Consider the following 25,791-nt stretch of genomic DNA (forward strand, 5'->3'; position numbering starts at 1 on the left):
ATTTATGAGGGGCAGTGACATTTCCCAGTTTCAACAAAGGAAGCCACTGTTGTTTATCATTTGTACTGAAGTTTGGTTTAGGGCATTTTTGTGTGTGTCAGTAGTCAAGCAAAGGTACACCTTTTGTTAAAACCAGTTTCTCTGATGGAGGACTCACTGCTTTGGTGCCCTCCAGTTATCAAGAGACAACTGAAAACGGCACCTTTTATTAGCGTGTACACTCTGCTGTCTTCTACTACCCCAGCATTGTGAATGATGTTGATATCTGCCCATCTGCAAGGATGGGAAATGCTGACATGATTCACGTGGGATGTAATTATCATAATTACCACAGAAAGGAGCCTTAGTTATTGGAGAGCATCTTTCATCATCAGCACACACACACACACACCCTGAAATTCTTATCAGTAAAGATTTCAATATGTTAAGCAGATATATTTATTAAAAATAATGCTAATATAGTCCTGGGGGACACATTGATTCCAAGAGGGTGTTTGCAGCAGATTTCATTATAATTACTTAACAGCTAAATAATAAAGGCTTGTTTTTTTAACTTACAGAGTCACTAAATAATGGAAAGGAAAGAGTAGGGCTGATCCAGTAGAGACTGACGCTGGTATCAACATTCCCTAAGCATTTGTTTGGTCGGCAGCCTTGGGCAAAGCTTGTATCTAAAGGGTTAATCACGGCCCAAAGTGATTTTTTGCACTGAGCTCCTCCCATGATGCCAAAAGGCATGAGATTGAGAACAGAGCAGAACCAAACAGTTTATTAAACTGTTCAAAGTGTTAAAAATGATTAAAAGCCAGTTAAAGATTTTCATAAACACTATTCCAAAATGTTAGTTTTAAAAATGTTAGTAGCAATGTAAGCATTCCCCTTAACGTTCCTCCCCTCCCTCCCTCTCTCTCAAAATAAACGTGAACACCCAGTGTAAAAAACACTTCAGGGAGAACCAAGTCAACCATTTGGAAAGAAAGGTGAAGAGGGGAGCAGACGGCGTGTAGCAGGTGCTGGTACTGCTCGAGGGGCTGCTGATGCAGGCTTTGGTGGCTCAAATCCCCCAGTAAGGCATCAGGTGTCGGGACTCCTTCTCATAAACGTCTGGAACTATGCCATAAGGTGTCTGTACCATTTTAACTGTCGACTTCCCAAAGAGCTGGCGCTCGTAGTCTATCAGCTGCCTCCAGAAGCCTACATTGGGCCTGATGACAGGCCTCCGGGCTTTCACCCAGTTGTACGCCTCCAGCAGGCACACGTTGTGGTACTTCATCAGGTACGCGATGCAGAGCGTGGCCGAGCGGCTGACTCCTGCGGCACAGTGCACCAAGGTGGCCCCATGTTTCCTGCTCACGCTGTGGATCTTGTCGGCCACGGTGTCAAAGTACAGTCCAATGGGGGCATGAGGCATGTCAGCCAGAGGCACTTTAACATATTCAAATTGGGGCCAGTTGAAATTGGGGATCTCAATGGTCGCATTGACAATGCAGGTGATGCCACGAGCCTGGAGGAGGTGCCGGTTGGAGGCGACACTGCCTCTGCCCAGGAAGAGCGAGGAGGTGATTTGAGCGATGCCTCCTATGTCTCCCTCAGAAATCATCCGAGGGGCCATGAGAGTCCGTGGCAGCGTGCTGTGACCTCTGGAGCTCATGAAGACGCCAGCAATCACACTTGCATCATTGGAAGCAAGACCAGAGTGTTCTGTTTTCCTCCACCAAGGAATCAGAAATTACAGTCACCTTTCTGCAAAATACAGGTATCTGTCAGTACTTTAAATGCTACTGAGTCATCACAGCCTTCTGCAGTGGCTGTGCAATGGGAAGGTGAAAGGATTAGAAATGGTTATTTTCTATGATAGTGTGTTCTTTCCAGGATGTAGACAAATCATTTTCATCAATTAACAGGAAAAGTAGTCTCAGATGCCGATACGCAAAATCAGTGTAAAACTCCGCACTCTGGTCATTGTTATTAAAAAGGGGGGAGGGCACTAAATACAAGGTCATCCTATTTTAGGAAGAGTTAAAGACGGAAACAGGCCCAGCTCATCCCTGAACAACCGTCTTGCAGGGCCTTGCTCTTCCTGAAGGGAGTGGTGGTCTGTGGTAACCAGGAAGAAGTCGGAACGTCTGATCCCTCCCATGGCCATGTTCTTTCACGTACTCCCTGCCTGCCTCCACGGCTGTGACGGCCATATTTTCCCAAACCTAATTCTAGACACTGGGATCTAACAAAGGTATAAAAGTGATACCACTTTAGGTAATATATCCAATGAACAGCCTTTGTGGGCTAAAGTGATACTGAAATGGATCACTTACAGAAAAGCCAGGACCTGTGGTCACCTTGGCTATTTTTTAAATTATAAAGAGCTAACTCCTATCATATTTGTGACATGTGAATACTTATGCTATGGCATTTCCATGGAAACAATCCCAGGCAATTTGAAGGCCACGGTCTCAAAAACTCATTCCTCTAAGTTAATGAACATTTTAGCTGACATGACCCTGGGTGTGGCTAAATGACGTCACCTTCCTCAGCCAATTCTAAGCTCCAAGATGAATCCCATCGGCTTAAGATGTGTGTTGGAATTAAAATGTAATATTTGAACATCTGTATTCTTTCATTAGTACAGTGTTTACCATAAAAGACACTCAGTGTTATATAATGTCTATATAGTCTTTCACGTGCTTTACAGTCCGTGCCCACTGAGAAGTGTGCTCACCCCCACCCAGGGTGCCGTAGGGATGCCTGCAGGGATCTCAGTCAGACCAGAGCATCCCCCGTTCCACAGACAGAGGTGGTGCTGGGGCTACTCACCTGTGAGGAGTCTGGTCACTCTGGAGTCCTGAGTCTGGAACGTCCTAAGTGAGTGAGTGCTGATCAGACTGGATACAAATCAGATCTGCAGAAAGACAAGGAGACAAGAATGTGGCCAGTCAGGAAGTTCAAAAGAATTCCTCCTGGGTTTTTACTATGAAATTGAAAATGGAATAAATCCAGAAGTGGAAAGCATGTTAAATATACCTCCACAAGCATTGAAAGAATGTGCTGGTAAGAAACATCAACCCAAGTCTCAGCTCTTTGTTAATGACACAAAACCTAGGGTGTGAAAAATATTAGTGCCGTTTTGGCCATACCAAAGATGAGCTTTTGAGAGGAGGAGATTCAGAGACTGCAACATAGTGAAATGTAAGGCTCTGCTCACAGGGCCTGCAAGAGATGCGAGGCGAGCTGGAATCTCTTCCCCGTGCCCGCAGTCCCCCCGGCCGTGTGGGGCTGGGTGCAGCAGCCCAGCCAGGCGCAGGGAGCCCGCCAGCTTTGTGAAGAGCAGCGCGGCTGAGGTGGCTGCAGCCGTGAACGGCACTGCAGTGCAGGTGGTGTGGAGAGCAATTAGAAATTGCTTTTATTTTGTTTTCTCTTCCATGTTGGCCCTCTTAGTTACTCATTTATGCAACAACATGGGCACCAATCAGCATCATTAAAAATGTGCTCCTCCCCCAGTCGCATGCAGATCAATGAAGTCAGAACACACCTTCACACCATAAACAGCTCAAGATGGCTTAAAGTCTTAAATATAACACATGACATCACAAAGCTCCTAGAAGAGGACGCAGGCAAAACATTCTGACAAACAGTACCCACGTTTTCCTAGATCAGCCTCCCAAGGCAATAGAAATAAAAGCAAACATAAACGGGACCTAATCAACCTTCTGCACAGCAAAGGAAACCATAAACAAAACAAAAAGACAATCTACGGGCTGGGAGAAAATATTTGCAAATGATGTGACCAACAAGGGCTTAATTTCCAAAATATACAAACAGCTCATACAACTCAATAACAAAAAACAAACACCCCAATCAAAAAATAGGCAGAAGACCTGAAAAGACATTTCTCCAAAGAAGACATACAGATGGCCAACAGGCACATGAAAAGATGCTCAGCATTGCTACTTATCAGAGGAATGCAAATCAAAACTACAATGAGGTACCACCTCACACCAGTCAGAATGGCCATCATTAAAACGTCTACAAATAACAAATGCGGGAGGGAGTGTGGAGAAAAGGAAACCCTCCTACACTGTTGGTGGGAATGTAAATTGGTGTAGCCACTGTGGAAAACAGTATGGAGGTTACTCAAAAAAACTAAAAAGAGAGTTACCATATGATCCTGGAATCCCATTCCTGGGCATATATCCAGACAAAACTATAATTTGAAAAGATACATGCACCCCAGTGTTCATCGCAGCACTATTTACAGTAACCAAGACATGGAAACAACCTAAGTTGTTGAGTGGATAAAGAAGATATATATATATACACACACACACACAATGGACTATTACTCAGCCATAACAAAGAATGAAATAACACCATCTGCAGCAACATGGAAGGACCTAGACATCATCCTACTAAGCAAAGTAAGGCAGAAAAAGACAAATGCCATATGAGATCACTTATATGTGGGATCTAAAATACAACACAAACGAACACATCTACAAAACAGAAACAGACTCATAGAACAGACTTGTGGTGGTCAAGCGGAGGGGAGGATTGAGAATTTGGGATTAGCAGATGCAAACTATTAGATATACAGGATGGATACACAACAAGATCCTACTGTAGAGCACAGGGAACCATATTCAATCTCCTGTGATAAACCATAATAAAAAAAGACTATACATATAACTGAAAAAAGAAAAATAGTGTTCCTCCCCTATTTGTGCCTCTGCCTTTCCCAGGTAACCGCCGCACTTCAATTTTCATTTTTTTTACAGCTCTGTGGAGACATAACTGACATACAATTTGATGTAGAACTTGATGAATTTTGACATATGTGTACACTCAAGATACTACAACCTCAAAATAATACACATCATCCATCACGCCCCCAAATTTCCTCATGCGCCTTTATAATTCACCACCTTCTCACCCTCTAGCCCCACTCCCAAGCAACCACTGATCTGCTATCTGTCACTATAGTTTCCATTGTCTAGACTTTTATACAATGGAATCATACGATATAGCTTTTTTTGTGTTTGGTCAGACTTTCACTCAGCATAATTATTTTCACATTCACCCATGCAACTGTGCCTATCAATAGGTTATTCCTTTTCATTGCTGAGTAGTATTCCATTGTGCAGCTCTAACAGTTGATTGATGGAAACTGGGTTGTTTCTAGTTTTAGGCTAGTACAAGTGAAGCTGATGTAAACATTCATGCATAAGTATTTGTGCGGATATATGCCTTCCTTTCTCTTGGTTAAATACCTAAGAGTGGAAGGGCTGGCTCACATGACATGTACATATTTAACATTTTAAAACAGCTTTTTAAAAATAGTTATAGCTTGCAACCTGAGGGGCAGGCTTCTAATTAAACACACATGTATGGTCTACTGTAAGACTCTCCAAAGACCACAGAGGGTGAGCACTAGCTTTGCACTCTCCCTCTGCTGTGTTCCAGAGCACAAGTATTTTTCGGAGCATAGCTTCTGTTTTTGGTGCCCTGGTTTTGGTCGCTGCCACCCAGGGGACACCTCTTGATCACCTAGCTCTAGGGGCAAACACAATTCTGGGCTGGCTACCAACCCCAGGGCACTACACAGAAAAGCAACTGAAACACACCCTCAGTCTTCCCGTGAAACAGGCCTATTTGCTTGTCCTGGAGCTTCGGCCTAAGGGGCCGGCTTCTGCTTTGGCACACTCTGGGGACAAGGGAACAGAGGTTGGTGGACACCATCTTTCATTCTCCCTCTGCCTCACTCCAAGTCTCTGGTATCTTCTAGAAGAAACTTGTATACTCATCTGGTACCCCTATTTTTGTGACTGCTGCCCAGGGGACACCTCTAGATCACCTGGCTCTGGTGGACAGTGGGACTTAATGCTAGTGGTCCCCCAAAGAGACCCACACCAAGACACATTATTGTTAAACTGTTAAAAGTGAAAACAAGAGAATTTTAAAAGCAAGAAGAAAACTAGTCATGCACAAGGGAACCCCCATAAGACTATCAGGAAGTTTTTCAGCAGAAGCTTTGCAGGTCAGAAGGCAGTAGCATGACATATGTAAGGTGTTAAAAGAAAAACACTTCCAAACAAGAATACCCAGGGGGAAAAAAAAAAAAGAATACCCAGCAAAACTTTAAATTCTGAAGTTCTCATTCAGAATTTAAAGTTTTGCAAACAAGCAGAAACTAAACTGGCCTTACAAGAATTAAGGCAACTTTTTTAAGCTGAAAATAAAGGACACTAATTAGTAACAGGAAAACATATAAAAGTATAAATCTCACTGGTAGAGGTAAATATAATAGAATTTGGAAAAATACAGTGCAAAGGTGGTATGGATAAATTACTCATAAAGCTAGCATGAAGGTTAAAAGATATAGTAGTAAAAATATAATTAAGGGATATACAAGATAAAATGGTGTAAAACATGATATAAAAAAACAAAAATGTGGGGCATGGAGGAGTAAAAATGTAGCACTTTAGAATGAGTTGAAACTTAGACTGTCATAAGTTATTATGTAAAAGCCTCATGGTAATCACAAAGCAAAAACCTACAGCAGATTCACAAAAGATCTAAGAAAAGAAGAATCTAAGCACAACTCTAAAGAAAATCATCAAACCACAAAGTAGGAGAGCAAGAGAAGAAAGGGACAGAGGAATTACAAAACAGCCAGGAAACAATGAACACATGGCAGAAAACACATACCTTTCAGTAATTACTTTAGGGACGTCCCTAGTGGTACAGTGGGTAAGACTCCGCGCTCCCAATGCAGGGGGCCTGGGTTTAATCCCTGATCAGGAAACTAGATCCCACATGCATGCTGCAACTAAGAGTTCACATGCTGCAACTAAGGAGTCCACCTGTTCCAACTAAGGAGCCCGCCTGCCATAACTAAGACCCAGTGCAACCAAATAATTACTTTAAATGTAAATGGACTAAATTCTGCAATCAAAAGACAGAAAGTGGCTTATGGATTTTAAAAAAAGAGAGAGAAGGACATGCTGACTACCTCAGACGTAAGGATACACACAGAGACTCACTTTAGATGTCAGGACACACCCGGACTCAAAGTGAGAGGATGGAAAAAGATATTCCATGCAAATGGAAACCAAAAGAAAGCTGGGGTAGCTATACTTAGACAAAAAATATACCTTTTAAAATAAAGAGATGAGCATTACATAATGATAAACAGAGTCAATCCAACAAGAGGATATAACATTCATAAATATTTATGCACCCAATATAGGAGCATCTAAATATATAAAGCAATATTAACAGACCTCAAGGAAGAAATAAACAGCAATACAATAATATGGGACTTTACTACCCCATTTTCATCAATGGACAGATCAGACAGAATATCAGTAAGGACACATCAGCTTTAAACTATACGTTTAAAACTTGAAAATTCACAAGTAAGTGGAGATTAAACAACATGTTACTGAACAACCAATGCGTCAAAGAAGAAATCAAAACACAAATCAAGAAATACCCGAGACAAATGAAATTGGAATACAGTATAGCAAAACTTATGGAATAGACCAAAAGCAGTTCTAAGAGGGAACTTCATATGACAAATGCCTACACATCAAGAAACAAGGAAGATCTCAAAGAACATAACTTTACACTTCAAGAAACTAGAAAATGAACAAAGTCCCAAGTTAGTAAAAGGAAGGAAATAACAAAGATCAGAATGGAAATAGAGACTAAAAAGACAATAAAAAAGATCAAGGAAACTAAGAGCGAGCTCTTTGAAATGATAAACAAAATTAGCAAACCTTTAGCTAGACTCACACACACACATACAAAAAGACAAGAGGACTCAAAATCAGAAGTGAAGGAAGAGGGCTTCCTAGGTGGCGCAGTGGCTGAGAATCCGCCTGCCAATGCAGGGGACACAGGTTCGATCCCTGCTCCAGGAAGATCCCACATGCCGCGGAGCAACTAAGCCCGTGCACCACAACTACTGAGCCTGCGCTTTAGAGCCCGTGAGCCACAACTGTTGAGCCCATGTGCTGCAACTACTGAAGCCCACGTGCCTAGAGCCTGTGCTCCACAACAAGAGAAGCCACAGCAATGAGGAGCCCATGCACCACAACAAAGAGTAGCCCCCACTTACCGCAACTAAAAAAGAAAGCCCGCGCACAGCAAAAAGACCCAACACAGACAATAAAATTAATTAATTAATTTTTTTTAAAAAGTGAAGGAAGAAATTTTACAACTAATACCAGAGAAATTCAAAGGATCACAAGAGACTGCTATTAAGAATTATACATCAAGACTGAATCACAGGACTTCCTAGGTGGTGCAGTGGTTAAGAATCCACCTGCCAATTCAGGGGACACAGGTTCAATCCCTGCTCTGGGAAGATTCCACATGCTGTGGAGCAACTGGGCCCGTGCACCACAACTGTTGAGCCTGTGTGCTACAACTATTGAAGCCCACACGCCTAGAGCCCATGCTCCACAAGAGAAGCCACTACAATGAGAAGCCTGTGCACCACAATGAAGAGCAGCCCCCCCACTCTCAGCAACTAGATAAAGTCCATGTGCAGCAACGAAGACCCAACACAGCCAATAAATAAAATAATAAATAAATAAATAAATTTATTGGAAAAAAAGACTGAATCATGAAAAAATAGAAAATGTGAACATTATCAATAACTAGGAAGAAGACTGAATCTGTAATGAAACCCCCCTCTCCACCCCATGAACAAAACTTTAGGACACCAACAGCTTTTCTGGTGAATTCTACCAAACATTTAAAGAATACATACCAATCCTCAAACTCTTCCAAAACATAGAAGAGGAGCAAACACTTCCAAACTCATCCTACAAGGCCAGAGTTATGTTAATACCAAAACCAGACAAGAAGACCACAAGAAAAACAAATTACAGACCAATATCTCTGATAAACATAATGGAAAAATCCTCAACAAAATATCAGCAAACTAAATTCAACAACATATTAAAAGGATCATATGCCATGATCTGGCAGAATTCATCCCAGGAATGCACGGATGGTACAACATCCACAAATCAATGTGATACACCACATTAACAAAAGGATAGAAATCACATGATCATCTTAACAGATACAGAAAAAGCACCTGACAAAATGCAACATCGATTTATGATAAAAACTCTTTTAACAAAGCAGGTATAGAGGAAACATACCTCAACATAACAAAGGCCATATATGACAAGTCCACAGCTAATATCATACTCAGTGATGAAAAGCTGAGAGTTTTCCTCTAAGATCAGGAAAGAGACTAGGATGCCCACTTCTGCCACTTTTATTCAACATGGTATTGGAAGTCCTAGCCAGGGCAATTAGGCAAGAAAAAGAAAGAAAAGGCATTCAGATCAGAAAGGAAGAAGTAAAACTGTCACTATTTGTAGATGACATACTAGGTATAGAAAACCCCAAAGACTGCACCAAAAAAAAAAGTTATAACTAATCAATGAATTCAGTAAAGCAGTATAAAAAAAAATCAATATACAGAAATCTGTTGCATTTCTATAGACTAATAGTGAGCTATCAGAAAGAGAAATTAAGAAAACAATCCCATTTAAAATTGCATCAGGAAAATAAAATATTTAGGAATAAATCTGACCAAGGAAGTGAAAGACCTGTACACTGAAAACTGTTAAGACATTTACAAAAGAAACTGAAAAAGGCAGAAATAGAAAGAAATTCTGTGTGCATGAATTGGAAGAGTTAATATTGTTAAAATGTCCATACTACCCAAAGCAATTTACAGGTTCTGTACAATCCCTATCAAATTTCCAATGGCATTTTTCACAGAAATCAAACAATAATAAAACTTGTATGGAGGGGCTTCCCTGGTAGCACAGTGGTTAAGAACCCACCTGCCAATGCAGGGGACACAGGTTCAATCCCTGGTCTGGGAAGATCCCACATGCTGCAGAGCAACTAAGCCCGTGTGCCACAACTACTGAGCCTGCATTCTAGAGCCTGTGAGCCACAACTAATGAGCCCACGTGCCACAACTACTGAAGCCCGCATGCCTGGAGCCCCTGCTCCATAACAAGAGAAGCCACCACAATGAAAAGCCCACGCACCACAACAAAGAGTAGCCCCCGCTCACTGCAACTAGAGAAAACTTGTGCACAGCAACAGAAAAATCCCTCAATAGTCAAAGCAATCTTGAGAAAGAAGAACAAAGCTGGGGGGCATCACATGCCCTGATTTCAAACTATATTACAAAGCTATAGTAATCAAAACAATATGACATCAGCATAAAAAAGACACATAGATCAATAAAATGGAACAACCCAGAAGTAAACCCACGCATATATGGTCAATTAATTTACAACAACAGAACCAAGAATATATAATGGGGAAAGGACAGTTTCTTCAATAAATGGTACTGGGAAAACTGAACAGCCACAAGCGAAAGAATGAAACTGGACAACTATCTTATACCATACAAAAAAATTAACTCAAAGTGGATTAAACAGGTGAATGGTAAGACCTGATACCATAAAACTCCTAGAAGAAAACACAGGAGGTAAGCTCCTTGACACTGGTCTTGGTGATGATTTTCTGGATTGGGCAACAAAAACAAAAATAAACAAGCAGGACTACATCAAACTAAAAAACTTTTGCACAGCAAACTAAACAAAATGAAAAGACAACCTATGGAATGGTAGAAAATATTTGCAAATGATATGACCAATAAGGGGTTAATATCCAAAATATATAAGCAGTGCATATAATTCAACAGCAAACAATCTGATTTAAAAATGGGCAGAGGATCTGAATAGACATTTTCCCAAAGAAGAAATATAGATGGTCAACAAGTACATGAAAAGGTATTTGACATCACTAATCATCAGCGAAATGCAAATCAAAACCACAATGAGGTAGCACTTCACACCTGTTATAATGGCTATTATCAAAAAGACAGGTAGTAACAAGCACTGGTGAGGCTGTGGAGAAAAAGGAACACTGGTGCACTGTTTAAGGGAATGTAAATTGCTGCAGCCACTATAGAAAACAGTATGGAGAGTCCCTGACAAGTGAAAAATAGAATTATCATATGATCTAGCAAATCCATTTCTAGGTATTTATCCAACAAAAGCAAAAATACTAACTCAGGAAGATATATGCACTCCCATGTTCACTGCCAAGACATGGAAACAACCTAAGTGTCCAAGGATGGATGAATAAGTAAAGAAAATGTGGTATATATACACACCATGGAGTATTAATCAGCCATAAAAAAGAAGGAAATCTTGCCACTTACAACAACACAGATGGATCCTGAGGGCATTATGCTAAGTGAAGTAAGTCAGAGAAAGACAAATACTGTATAGCATCAGTTATACATGGAATCTTAAAAATTGAGAGTTCTTAAAAAAAAGAGCTCATAGATACAGAGAACAGATTGTTGGTTGTCAGAGGTGGAGGCTAAATGGGTGAAGGACTTTAAAAGATACAAACTTCCAGTTATAAAATAAGTCACAGGGATGTCAGGTACAGAATGGTGACTATAGTTAATACTATACTGCATATTTGAAAGCTGCTAAGAGAGTAATCTTAAAAGTTCTCATCACAAGAAAAAAAAATCTGTTAACTATGTATGGTGACAGATATTAACTAGATTAATGTGGTGATCACTCTGCAATATATACAGATATCGAATCATTATGTTGTACACCTGAAACTGATATAATGTTCTATGTCAGTTCTACCGCAATAAAAAATTAAAATAATTACAGCTTTATGCTGCAGTGGTTCTCACACTTAAGCGTGCATCAGCATCACCGGGAGGGCTTGTTAAAACACAGACCGCTAAGCCCCACCCCCAGAGTTTCTGATTTAGTCGTTCTGGAGGGGGGCTCATGAGCTGACATTTATTTCCCAGGTGATGCTGGTGCCGCCCGTCAGAGGACACACTCTGAGAACCATGCAGAGGTGGATGCTGTGGTGTGCCGCCCAGACTCCCCTTCCAGACTGAGGCGCTCAGCACGCTGGCGCTGACAGACCACAAGCCTCTCCCCAGAAACCTCCCTTGCCTGAAGGGAGCTGCCTCACCCAGGCTTAGCAACCCTCGTTTGGAGCCCACACCTGCTGACCAATGATACAGAGGCACACAGACGTATACAGGTGAAATCACATCATGAAGACAAACAAGGAAGTGGTCGCAGAAGGAACTGCGTGCGGATGCGAGCGTCAGATATACATGGAAACGGGCAGAACTTGGTGAGAACAGCCTGTCCCACAGCAGAGCGCAGTCTCATGCCACTTCCAAGTCTTTCCCTGGCAGAATCCTAAGAGTATAAAAAGCAGAGTCACCGTGGTAATAAACACACATAGTGAGGCTTTTGAACTGCTGGTGGTAACTCCATCCTCCATGTGGAAGACGCTCATCAAATTTCCAAGCAGGTTATCTAGGTACTGTCTAATTAAGAGGGACTCAAGTCCTGTGGTCTCCCACATAATTATCCTTTTGGGGGAAGCCACTTGCCCTCCTGAGGCCAGTGTCCCAGGCTCACTGGCCTCTTCAGCGGAAAGGTCTTCATCAAGGGCCATGGGTAAGTGATGGGTGGACTGAAAGCCTAGCTCACTCAGTCAACTCTCATTCGTTGGGTAGTGATAGGGTACTTGGTGCTGCAGGGAAAAGAAAGCAGATTGTAAGTCCTCAGGGCAGAATCCAAGTGAGACAGACACGATGCTCCCTCCCTGCTGCTGCTAGTCAGTCTCGTGCCAAAAATATGCTCAAAATGCCAAAGCTGAGTCCAAGGTTTAGAAACAGAGCTTCTGCCAGAGAGCACGCAGAGGGCGCAGATACACAGATGCTCCTCTGACCAACACTCCTGGCCCCTCTTACAGATCAGAGAATACGAGGTTCACAGAGGCTGAGATGATTTCAACTTGGAGGAGACAAGTCACGGGGCCAGGAAAAGATCCAAGGTGTTGGGGCTCCTTGCTCAAGCCCACACACTGCTTCTCTGTGACTATGGTGGGGGTGGCTGCAGTCTCATCACCTGCCCTACAGGACTCCCACACCACCGGCGCCTTCAGTGCAGGAGAGGGGCCTCAGATATGCCTAAGCAGAACGTGTTCAAACGCTGCATACGGAAAAGACTGACCCCAAACTGGCTGAGCTGCTCCAGTTTCTCCCATTGCTCAGAAGAGGAAATACTGCCACAGACGGGTAAACCTTTCAGGACCCAGAAAGCCCTCCTGATAGCAGAGGGACCTCAGCAAGGAGCAGTCCTAGAGGAGGCACAACAAGAAGTCCCAGTCTGCTTCATTTCTAAAGGAAACACGGGTATTACATCACAGCTGTATCAAAATCAACCTAGTGAATATGTACAAAAAAACGGAGAAACGACATCTATTAGGAGAGTAATAGACTGACCACGTTTGAGGGATCGACGACCACAAGAAGCCCTCTGAGTGACAGCATCGCTCCCACTGCAGCGCAGTGGTCTCTGGGACAAGGATAACCAGAGAGAACGCCCAGGAATGTCCAGGTCGCTGTCCGTGGTGTTCAACTCAGCCCTCCCAAGTTGCTCTGGCATTTACTTCCTGGAGGGAAAAATGCTTTCTTGGCCAGGGGAATGGGGGTGGGGGGATGTGAAAGACAAAAAGGAGGAGCTGTCCTAAACCAACCCGAGATTTTTTTTTTTTAACAAGTTATAAGAAAATCAGGGATGATGCTGGTCTCTTTGAATAATAAACATCAAAGTGCTAAGTGCTAAATAAAATGCAGAATTAGTGTCTACCCAGTGGGCCTGTAATCTCAATAATGCATAAGCTATTAATTGCCTGCTTCCTGCACAGGAGAGCTCTTGGGATGTGGGCACCAGTGTCTATACCTTCAGCAGACGCAGAATGGCTACCTGGAGGCACAGTCTATTCAGAGTATCCATCCATCCCACTGCCACAGAAGCTTTTTTTTTTTTTGTAATCATGACAAAAAAAGCCCACTAGAATCAGGAGTTAAAGAACTGAAATTCTATCTACTTCTTTTTCTCCTCATGTTGAATAAGCAGAAAAATGGCTACAATGGTGCTAGAGATGACTGTGTAAAATGATCTAAGATAGTTTTAGCTGTAGGGATTTCAAAGGTTTGTAGTGTATACTGGAGGCCTACACTTTTTATTTTTTAATACATGAAAAGCCTATGTAATCACATTTTCTTCTTCCATCAAAGTAAATGTTTACCTAGTTTTTTCAAAAAAAAAAAAACAAACCCAAAAAACCTTAAAGTCACCCTTTTAAAAATAGAGGCCTTTTAGCCTACATTGCTGTAAATAAGTAAATACTACCTTTCTCATTACATTTCATTCTTGAATCAGAAATGTGTTCCACTGGGGAAAAAAAGTTAAAAATACTCTCACAAATAAAAATCACAGTGTGGCAAAATTAAAGGGAAAAAACTTTCTGATAAAACATTAAGAATAAAGTCCAAACAAATACTGAGTTACATTCATCTTAAAATAAAATGAAATAAAAGATAGTCACAGGACTACCTAGGTTGCGCAGTGGTTAAGAATCTGTCTGCCAGTGCAAGGGACACGGGTTCGATCCCTGCTCCAGGAAGATCCCACACGCCACAGAGCAACTAAGCCCGTGCGCCACAACTATTGAGCCTGTGCTCTAGAGCCCGTGAGCCACAACTACTGAGCCCATGTGCCACAGCTACTGAAGCCCACGCACCTAGAGCCTGTGCTCCGCAACAAGAGAAGCCACCACGAGGAGCCCTTGCACCACAACAAAGAGTAGCCCCTGCTCGCCACAACTAGAGAAAGTCTGTGTGCAGCAACAAAGACCCAACACAGCCAATAAATAAATTAATTAATTAAAAAAAAAAGTCACAAATTGTTCTCAGTTATCTGGAAAGCTTTAGTAATTTCCTAAAACACCTCAACATCTTCCATTTGGAGGAGGGGCCCTTCCCGCCATATAACTTAACTGATATGACGGCCGGGAAGAGGATACATACACGTCACACACACAGAGCTAAAGAGTCTGAGGATCAGCCTCTGGCTGGGCCACACATACTCCCCCAGCGTGTAGCTGCAGAGCAACTGCCTGTGCAGTCGTGACCCGGCTAACGTCTCCATACCCTCATGTGGACCACCAGGCCATGAACTGAGCCTAACAAAGGCTGATCACTTTAAGACGCTAGCCAGCTGCTGGATGGAAACATACCACAGTCCAAAGGAGGACATGGGCAGTCCACTTGATGAGAGCAGGAAAAAAAGCGTGCCAATAGTGACAGAGATGCACAGACTTCAGAAGTTTAGTTCCATAGGATAGATTCATAGATTCTCATGGTGGGAACAGAATAAGTAGAGAGAAGAGGCTATAAATAACTATATAAAGGTGAAGGCATGTATTTATTTGGGTACCGGGGGCAATCTGTTCACATTTGCAACTGAGTGTTTTAATCTGGTCCTCATCCACCTGGGTGTTTAAGTTACTTGTCACTCATTCACACAACAGTATTTACTGAGTTCATGCCACGTGTTCAACGCTATTCCAAGTGCTGCTGGGGGACTGTGGCAAAATGTATTTGCCAAAAATGGCCACAACAATACCCTGCATTCCACATGACCTTCTTACAACGTGACCAACTCAACCAGAAGAGCACAGTAGGAAGGATGCGTCTAAGGTTAGATCATAAACATGTCACACACCTCTCCCTCAAGTTCTCTTGAGCCTGGCTCTTGGAACCCAGCTGCCATGCTGTGAGGCAGCCCAAAGAAGCCAGAAAGAGTCACCTTGTAGAGAGGTCACGTGTGGGTGCTCCAGCCAGCAGCCCAGCGGAGCCCCCAGCTGACAGCCAGGATCAACGGCTAAACATGTGAGTCAAGACACCGCGGTGATTCCAGCTCCCAGCCAGCAAGTCACCCCCCACCGTGGAGCAAAGCCAAGTTGTCCCCACTACAGGAGGTCCACGTTCTTGACCTACAGGAATCTGTGAGCAAAATTAAAATGATTTTACACCCCTGAGTCTTGGAATGGTGTGCGATGCAACAAGTCACTAATATAGCGACACAAGGTAACAGAAGACATCACCCTGGGCTAGGACGTTATCATCTTCAAGAGATGACAGAAGATACACTTATAAAACAGATGAATAACAAGAAGAGATGCACATTAGGTGAATCAAATGAGTGGTGCAAACAGTGGGTGCCACAGCAATGCAAAGAAGGCACAGGGTCAAGACAAAGTAAAACAGTCAGTGGTGCTGAAAACCTGAGTGGTTTGTTTCTTGGGGAAGTGTCTCATCGCTTATACTACCATGCTTTTTCCTCCAATCCATTTAAAACATGCTGCCATTCTTGCCTTGCAAGAGCCTCCTTATTTTGCGATTTCAAATAAAGAACACTAGCCCTTTCCCACAGCCCCTCACTACTCACAAACTGTGGTCCCAGGCCCAGCAGCACCAGCCTGGAGCTTGAACGAAATGCAGAATCTCAGGCCCCATCCCAGACCTACAGAATCAGACACCACAGCTTAACAAGATCCCAGGTGATCTGTACACACATTAAAGGGTGAGATGCACAGCTCTCATCAGTCGGCCCCGGTCTGTCCCACAGGACTTGCGGACGCAAACTCGAGCACCTGTTTGGTTTAAGCCACACGAGCACACTCAGCCCCTCACGGATCCCTGTCATTCGGCTGTCGTGGTTCCAAGCTGAGGAATCAGAGGTAAATGGAGGTTAAGGGGCTTTCGCAGACTCTACACAGAAAATGAGTAACCCCGCTGGGACCAGAACTCCTTCTCCATGAGCTGTCCATTTGTTGATTAGTCATACAATCTGACCACAGCAGATCAACCGATCTACAAAGTACCAAAACGTAAATTTCACTCGGGAAGAAAATAAAAACTATGAAGGAAAAGAAATTAAGGAACACAAGGTCAGTCTGATTGTGTTTTATCTATAATCTGGATATTCACCTAAAAAATCCTAAACGGCTAAGTGGAATGAGATGGCCTTTGGGTGTGAAAAATCTGATCAACCTGAACCCAGAAAATGCTTGCAAATGCTACAATCACATTTAAGCTTGTTTGGTGACAACTGGAAACCAATTTGTGCCACAGCCTATATAAATACTTCTAAATCTTCAAAGAGTAAGTGGTAAAAATTAAACATGAATCATAGACTCCTGGTTAAGTGGTGAACTTTGATTTGTGTAGGTCAGAACACGTAGACCCAGAGTACTTAAAAAAATCACACATCAGCAATTAAACCCAAAGTAAGTGTTAGTTTGCCTTAAAATTGCCAAAGTCATTACTGCCCTCTGAAAAGCAGAATCATGAAATCTCAGGTCCTTTCATAAATAAGATCCCAATCCTTAGAAGTTCATTATTACTTGAAGGAAGACAAAAACGAATTTATAAACTAGAATAAAGTTCACAGGACTAAGAGCTCAATGGTGAACAGTTGAGCACTCTTTGATCATCTAATCGTTTGATGTCTCACTGGATATATCAACATCTTTAAAACTCAAGCAGTGAGCCTCAACTTTCTCCCTGCAGGGAGTTCTGTATCATACCCTTGGCCCACTTCCACATTTTTGGTGCTTTTATACCAAGTTAACTTCATTTGTAAACTACTGATGAATTAACTTCCCATTTTTCTTTATAAACCTTAGGCACCTATGAGAGTTTCTGAGCAGAATAAGGTAACCTGGTAAGTCTCTTGCATTGGCTGGACGGAGGGGACCTGAGGATGCTACACACCCCTCTCCTCGCTGAGGGCCAGCCGCCCTCCCGAATACTGAAGGCAGCTAGGTGTGTCTGAGCCTCCCTGGAGCAAAGAGAGGAATCGAGTTTTTAGCTAAACAGGAGTCAAAGAACACAGGATCCTGAAGTTATTCCCTTGGCTTTAACTGCCTCCTAAAGAAAGAGTCTTACACAAAAAGATGATACACATAGTTCTTTGTAGATTATACCACTAATTACTAGTCACATGCTAAATAAGAACGCGGTGGCCTCTGAACCTCATTCTACTCTTGTTCAAATCAGGGGCCGGCAAACTATGCCAGGCGGGCCATGTCTGCTCGGCCACCTGTTTCTGTACAGCCCATGAGATAAGAATGGTTTATACATTTTTAAATGGTTAAAAGAGAATTCAAAAGAAGAACACTATTTCATGGCACAGACAAACTGTATGATATTAAAATTTAAGTGTTCACGAATGAAGTTTTACTGGAGCGCAGCCATGCTCATTTGTTGCATATTAACTATGGCATTTTCATGCTACAAAGGCAAGTTTTAAAAGGCAAGTAAAATAGTTGCAACAGAAACTGTATGGCTCACAAGCCTAAAGCATTTACTATTGATCCTTCACAGAAAAAAATTTGCCAATCCCTGGTTGAAATTATGTTATAAAGCCATCATAGTATATGGCAAAGGAATGTTTTTCCAAGTGGTTCTAAGGACCCTGCATGAGAATCCTGCAGGCAAATCATTGGGCTGATGGTTAGAAGGCTCTGGTGGTGCTCTATCTGTCACATCACTGTTGACTAGTCAACAGAAGCAACACCCTCTTCTTAAAGAGTTTTCTCCTGTGGCTCCACAAACTCAAAGACCTGAGGAGTCAAAAAGACCTGCCATGGTCCACTGATGCTGAAACTCTTCTGGGACAAGGCACCAGCAAGCCCAGCAGTTGCATATAAATTTCAAAAGGGCCTTTTTGTCCACTGAGACCTCCAGATGGCAGAGGCAAGCTGACCAAACTGCATGGGAGGTTACTATCTGTCAGTGTAAAAGCAAGAATGGGAAGTGGAGAGGTGAGTGGGGAGGGCTGTGGGCTGCACGTAACAGGACACGTGTTATGTGACCTCGGCTCCAGGGTTCTCCCCGCCACCCCCTCCCTGCAACAGGTGGAAAACGAAGCTCCTCTGTAAACTACAGCCTTTGGAAAAGAATATCAAAAAACACAAATAAAATTTCTCCCCCCATCACTCAAATTAAGAGGTTCTGACACTACTTTTCATCCTCCCCCTGTGGGTATCTTTTCTTGAAAACTCCTAATTTATACATACGTAGTTTTTAAAATTATGGTTATTTTAGAGAATCTGGAAAAAAACCATTAGTACATGAGTAAAAAAGTATTCATGATTTGTAAAGAGTGAAAATAGAGCAATTTAGCCAATTTTCCAAGATGCCTTACAGAAGAAATAAAAAGGAATTATAAATCTCACATTCTTTGGGCTACTGTTCTTCTATCACTCCTCCAACCAAGAAAAAAATCTACTTAAGGGTGTTTTTTTTTTCCCAGATGCTAGTTTATCTTATTACTCAGAGATAATTTCATGATGACAGTGGAAAGGTGTTTTCTAAACATACAGAATTATAATTCTGCCCTTCGCATAGATACAGACTGTTAGCATATAATACCAAGCACAATAGATGCTCAAAAAACACCTGAACTCCATAATTTAATAACTGTCCTGACGTGACCTTCTCTTTCTCTTTCCCTCTCACACATCTCAGCTTTAAATCCAGCTAGCAACACCAAACACAGGCAATTAAAGTTAACCTGGCAACTGTCTACTCAGAAAGCAGGAACCCTCTATCAAAACCCATTCTAAACTACCTCTACTGTCAAATACAAAGGAAGACTTGGAGAAAAAGATACTTCAAAGATTGCAAAAGAAGCATTTATTCCCATAGTAAAAAAAAGCTGTGGTTCCTTTGGAATTCCCAAGAAATTCCTGTGCTGGTGCCTCTCAGGCATCCGCAAGTGTACACAAGCATGTGAGTACTGGTCCTCAGAGGGTATTTTCACAAGTACCGGCCTGGGTTCCTGCACACATCACACATGAAAGCCAGCACTGATGGCCTGCAAATTCAGAGCTGGGCACAAGCGAAGTATTGTCCAGCACCATGCAAGTCACCACATCAAGGCATGTGGTGGCCCAAGAGGTAGGATTCTTCCAAAACCTTTAAAAGACTTCTAGGTACAAGACACTTTAATTTTTAATATTTCATTCTGCATATTTAAATTTCCCTGTAACTACACATCTGTTTAAAAAAAAAAAGATCAATGGAAGGATTCTATTGGGTATTTGTCAGCCACATAGAGTGGAAAACCGTCTCTGGCTTTGGGAGGTATGTTACTCCAAACCATACAATTAAACATAAGTATATAAAAATTCAGTGGAACATGAAGGGCCAGGGATCAAACCACCTAGGTGAGATTTATTCATTCACTCAAGAAATATTCAAATATATTGTGGTTAAACAGCAAGTACAATGGATTACAAATTCAAGGCTGACACCACTGGAGGAATGTAAATTGGTACAACCACTTTGGAAAATAGGCATCAGCTAGTAAAGCTGAGGATATGCACATCTATGATCAGCAGTATTGGTAACTACCCTGGACCACAAACAACCCAGATGTCCATCAGCAGTGGATGACAAACAGATAACCTGTGGTATATTCATACAAATATGAACTAATTACAGTTACGGGTAACGACATGGATGAACCTTAAAAGCTATAATGCTGCAAGAATTTAAAACAAAAAATTACGTGTGTATATACATATATGTATGTATACACACACTTACATATATACATATATATTATGCTGACCCCACCCACCAAAAAAAAGGATTTACAAGAATCCCTACTTTGATCCTATTTGCATAAAGGTGAAAAACAGGCAAAATGAAACTATACTGTTTAGAGAGAAATATTTAGTTGATTAAAAATTGTAGAAAAAAAGTTAATAATTTTCACAAAAATGAAGCTAGTTACTGGCTAGGTTACTTCTGGGGTGAGGAGAGAGGTGGTCATTGGGAAAGAGTGGGAAGAGGCTTCATGACCTGCAAGATGGTTATAGCTGTTTTCTTTAAAATAATTAAGTTATCCAGTTATGTTTTATACCCTTTTCTGTGCGTTATAATTCACAATAAAAAAAAAAGATTAAATAAATACAATGTTGGTTTCCAGGAATTCAGCACCCTTACAATTCTGTCCTATCTGGGGAAAGAACACTTCCTCTCTGAATATCACTACTGGCCTGTCAGCTCCATAAGATCAAGGACCTTATTCTGCCTTCTACCCCAGGATTTAGCATTGAATCTTTCGCATGGGAAAAGTCTCAATAAATGTCTAACACATAAACCCATAAACTTTTTTTTTTTTCTGGCTGTGCCACACAGCTCGTGGGATCTTAGTTTCCCGACCAGGGGTCGAACCTGGGCCCGCAAGCAGCGAAAGCTCAGAGTCCCAACCACTGGACTGCCAGAAACCTATAAACTCTTGCTGTGAACTTTAACTCACCTATCTCCTGAAATGACTGATTTCAACTGTGCCCACATTAACATTTCCCTTCCTCTGTCTTTACCCCAGTGAGGCTTTCATAAATAACTAAAGCTACCATTTTAAACATTCGCTCTGTAAGTTTATCCCCAGGTGCTGTTGCTTCAGCAACTCTCCCCGCCTTCCACTCCCTTTTATGCTCCTCACAAGCAAAGAAAAGACGAATACGCTAGTTTTGTTTTGTTTTTTTAAATGGGAAAGTTTTCATCTGCAACCAAGAGTAACGCCAAGGATCTTAATGACTTAACTGTTCTGAAGTTAAGAAGGGGTCATTTGCTCATTGTCCAGATAAATACTACCATGCTAACAGGGTTAATAAAACTTTACGACCAGCTGTACTTCAAAGCATGCCACATGTTCTAGATAGAAACTAAGTCTCTATAAACAGGATCGCTTAATTTTCAATTGAAAATTGAAAAAGTCAGGGGAAAAAAAAAAGCTAGAGATTTTCAGACTATGCAAACCAGAAAAAAAAAATCACTGTGCAAACAGATGTTTATAAAAATGCTTAGAAAAGTCTAAAAGAATACATATAAACCAATAAAGATATAAGCAACAGTTACTTTTGGGACAGATGCTCAAAAGAAGGCTTTAATCTTATCTGTAAAGTTTTAATTTTTTTTAAACAGAGAATGATTAATTCTTGTGGTACTGGGGAAAAGTATTTGTAATCCACCTTGCCTTAAAATAAAATCCCCATTGCAAAAGAATCTACCAAACAGATCCCTCCCTCAGGACCAACATTCTAAAATGCAAATGTTTTAAAGGATTTCCTGGACTTACACACTTGGCCAGTTTTTTTACGATAAGAATATACTTATATTATAGAATGTATTAAAGAATCGTATTAAAGAATATTACAGAAATCATACCTGCATTCAACCAATGTGAGAGATTTCAGCTGAGAACTCAGCAGACACGTTGGACACTGACGTTAAAAAGCCTTGGAATGAAGAAAGCTGTCTCCCGTTTTATGGGGGAAAGCCAAAAATATCAAGCATCTACCTCTCCTCCCGCAAGCGTCAGAGGATGAGTCAGAGCTGGAGGCAGGAATAGGGCCCATGTGTCAAGCCGCCTGTGCAGGGCTCCTTCCTACCTCCACCAGGCAACTCTGCTCCCACCCAGGTCGGGGTCCCTGACTCAGCCTGTCCCTGCTGTGAATTCTCAGGTGTCTCTAGTGAAGAAGAGGTGGTTATTCATTCTGGGGGCGCCCCCTTCTCTGAATTTCTAAAGGGAACCTGAGAATGGGGGCCTTTATGAGTCCACAAGTAATAATCACCAAATGCTGGAAGTGGAGCTTCCAGACACACTCACACAACTTTGCAAAGAATACAGCACCTTTGTTCCCCTCATTTTAAAGAGCTGGAAACACGCAGAGAGCAGCTGTGACTTGTCCAGTATCACTTAACTTTGTGACAGAGCTGAGTCCCAATCATGGAGCTGCTGACAGCCTCAGCCTCTGTGACTTTTAACTGATCTGTACAATCTCAGGAAGTACGTTCCAACATTCCATGACACTTCTAAGTGGCCTCATGGACTAGGAATTCCAGGAATTCTGGTCCATACTCCTTTCAGGTGAGTAAAGAATCAGCACTTGGCTTTTTGCCTCCATTTTCACATCTGTAAAATGGGACAGTAATGCTTTCTACCTACCTCTCTCATAAAACTACATTGAACAGCTAGTTAACACAAGCTAAACGTCCTGAGGTCTTGCTGGATGAAAAGCACAAGATACTTAAAAAAAAAAAAATCCCTACACAGTAGAACTGCATTTTAAAGTCACTCCTCCTTCCCTTGCCTCTGGGATACCCAGTTACCATAACACTGGCTGGTACCATTGGCAACATCCACCTAAATGAAATACTTACACAATCCACTTAAGGCAGCTACACACAGCACGCAACTCCTCTCGCACACAAACAACTCAACTTCGCTTTGGAGCAAGGGTACTTAGGAAAAATAAAAAGGCATGCTAGCACTGCGCACACCAATCCACCACCGTAGAGAAATACTCAAGTTGAATACTTGGCATTGCTGAAAGTCAAGTTGCTTCTACCAATGCACCAGAAACCTTTGGAAGATGCGAAAAGCTGCCGACGCTCCCGTGGCTCGGAGCGAGCGAACGGTGGCGGCGGGGCGAGGAGGCAGGGAGGCCATGGCTGGACCAGGGAGCAGAGGGGTCAGGGAGGGGGAGGGGAACAGAAAGGATGCTCGCGAAGGAACCAGAGGGCCGGGACCCGGGCCCAGGCGTCGCCGCAGTGGGACAGCAGCCCGGCGGGGGATGGGGGTGGGGGTGGGGGGCAGCGAGCCAGGAGCCAGTGAGGCGGGGGCGGGCGGTGAGGAAGGGGCGCTGCGTCGGGCGCCGGGCCTCTCCTCTCCCCGCCGCCGAGAGGATGCGAGAAGCGCCCGGGAGCAGGTGGGGGCCGCCGGCACAAAGTTTCCAGAAACCAGGTTCGCCGCGCAGGCCCTCAGCCGTCCGGTCCGGCCAGGGCCCCGGGGCCCGGTCAGCGCCAAGACCCGCCCGCCCGCCGCCCCCCGCCCGAGCCCGCGGGCCCCATACCGGCTCGCCCGGGCTCGCGGCGGGGGCTCTCTCCTCCTGCGCTGCTCCCGGCTTCTGCGGGCTGGCCGCCGCGCGCACCCCTCCTCCTCCCCTCCGCCCGCGCCCGGGGCGGGCCGCGCGCACGCTCCCTGCGCCCCACCGCCCTCTCCCGGGGGAGGGGGCGGGGCGGGGCGGGCGCTCGGGGAGGGGGCGGGGCTTCGGCGTAAGAGGCGCGCCGCGGGCGGGGGCAAGCCGCGCGTGCGCGCTGTGCCTGCCGCCGCTCAGCGGGGCGTCCCAGAAGCGCGCCTTCCCCCCGCCACTGCCGGCTGCCCCGGCAGACCTTTGCCCAGGGGGCCCCTATTGTGTCCCCATCTGTGTCTCAACCTACGACCCCGCTCTTTCCCCACTGAAGCGTCTACCTACAAACTGGGTTTGGGCGGGGGGCGCAGGGACGTGAACTAGGGTACTTTCTGGATGTGAGAGGGTGAAAGGCGAGAAAACAATACAAATATAAAAGGTGTGAAGACCGCAGCTAGTGACTCATCTCCGCCTCTCACCCCACCCCCACCTCCCATCCTGCAAGGGAGAGCCCGGGAGTTGGGACCGAAGAGTGAAGGGAAGATAAATCTCAAGGCAACCGTTGGGTGAATTTTGCTTGGGCAGGTACGGGCAGTATCCAGCGACTGCGGGAGGCTCTGTTGTCTGAGACTCAGAAGTAGCTACAGATGTGCCCATCTTCTGCCTGCCTCGAGGCCGCCAGCGCACCATCATAAACCACACGTGCCCCCTGGGTGTCAAAACACCGGGTCCACGGCCCGTGCCTCCAAGGCAGAGCTGTAGGGTTTCCGGAGCCCAGTCTGAACGCAGGGATTCGTGAAGGGCTCATTTGCTGTGTCATTCTGAGGGTCTTGTTTTCATGTACGTTTGTCCATCTCTAACATGAATAGATGCAAAGCGGACTTCTTCCGGCACAACCTTGCCCTGGCAGGTGAGGGGAGGTGTAAACAAGTTCCTCGAGGCTCTGCAGTGAGTCAGACACCTAAGAGTCCTGACTCCTTGCCCAGCACGTCACTCACCAGCCCCAGCTCCTCACCGTTCTAAGTCGTTGGCATCAGAACTGCTGAACAGTCAAACGAGTAATCATAGTTTGGAGGGGAGGGGTTGGTGAGGGAAGTAAAAACAGCGCTTTGGGTTTACATCCCACCCCCTCAACCCCCCGCCCCCCGCATCTTCAGCCACAAGCTTTGAGGCTTTTTCATGCTCTTTCCGATCTCCAACCGGATTCCGAGTCATCCCGTGGGTGCGGGAATATCTAAAAGTTCTGTCTGCTTCCCAGACAAAAATATAACGTCAAAGCCAATTGAGTGATCATCTTAAGGGAGCTAAAAAGGCCTAGAATGGGGAGATTTATTTTTCCCTTCATAAAGAGAAAATCAAAACTTTAGGTTTTTTTTTGGGGGGGGGGGCACACGGGCTTAGTTGCTCCGCGGCATGTGGGATCTTTCTGGAGCTGGGATCGAACCTGTGACCTCTGCATTGGCAGGCGGATTCTTAACCACTTTGCCACCTAGGAAGCCCCTCAAAACTTTAAAGTTAAGCAAAATTAATCTTTCTGGTAGAGAACGACGCAGAATCTGATTCAGGATAATACATTGGGAGTTCAGATCTTGCCTGGGAAAGGCATCTTCCCAACACCAAAAGACTCCACCATCAATTCATCTAGTGACTTATTTTTGACATGCCAATACCAAAATAGCAAAATCTCTAATAGAAACGATTGTATGCTGCTTTCGTTTCTATCCCCGCCCGTCTTTCCTTCAGTCAATTCTATGACTCAGCAGCACAAACAGATACATCCCTCTTCAGATTCAAGCTTGTTTGTTACACAGAAGGCAGCTTTCCAGAACCGCTCTTGTTAGTGAC

The 25,791-nt window shown here is 43.6% G+C and overlaps 1 protein-coding gene across 7 annotated transcripts; it reads right to left on the bottom strand.

Annotated features, from left to right (window-relative positions):
• Positions 1–420: 420 nt before the first annotated feature.
• Positions 421–24,040, bottom strand: DUSP14 (dual specificity phosphatase 14). Of its 7 annotated transcripts, none has more exons than XM_057715574.1 (3): positions 23,890–24,040; positions 2,815–2,899; positions 421–1,808 (listed from the first exon to the last, which is right to left on the bottom strand). In XM_057715574.1, the coding sequence occupies exon 3, from the start codon at positions 1,649–1,651 to the stop codon at positions 1,055–1,057; it is 597 nt and encodes a 198-aa protein (XP_057571557.1). In that variant the 5' UTR covers positions 1,652–1,808; positions 2,815–2,899; positions 23,890–24,040; the 3' UTR covers positions 421–1,054. The 7 variants fall into 7 exon arrangements, with proteins under 7 accessions (XP_057571557.1, XP_057571553.1, XP_057571558.1 ...); XM_057715570.1 differs by having other exon boundaries at positions 421–1,743; positions 23,890–24,039; XM_057715575.1 differs by lacking the exon at positions 23,890–24,040 and adding an exon at positions 23,198–23,843.
• Between the last annotated feature and the right edge of the window lie 1,751 nt (positions 24,041–25,791).

Source organism: Hippopotamus amphibius, chromosome 17, assembly GCF_030028045.1.
Source record: "Hippopotamus amphibius kiboko isolate mHipAmp2 chromosome 17, mHipAmp2.hap2, whole genome shotgun sequence".
Taxonomy (NCBI): Eukaryota; Metazoa; Chordata; class Mammalia; order Artiodactyla; family Hippopotamidae; genus Hippopotamus; species Hippopotamus amphibius.

Bases quoted from the DNA above. Each gene is read 5' to 3' on its own strand.
- DUSP14 (XM_057715574.1), bottom strand. From the start codon at position 1,651: ATGAGCTCCAGAGGTCACAGCACGCTGCCACGGACTCTCATGGCCCCT.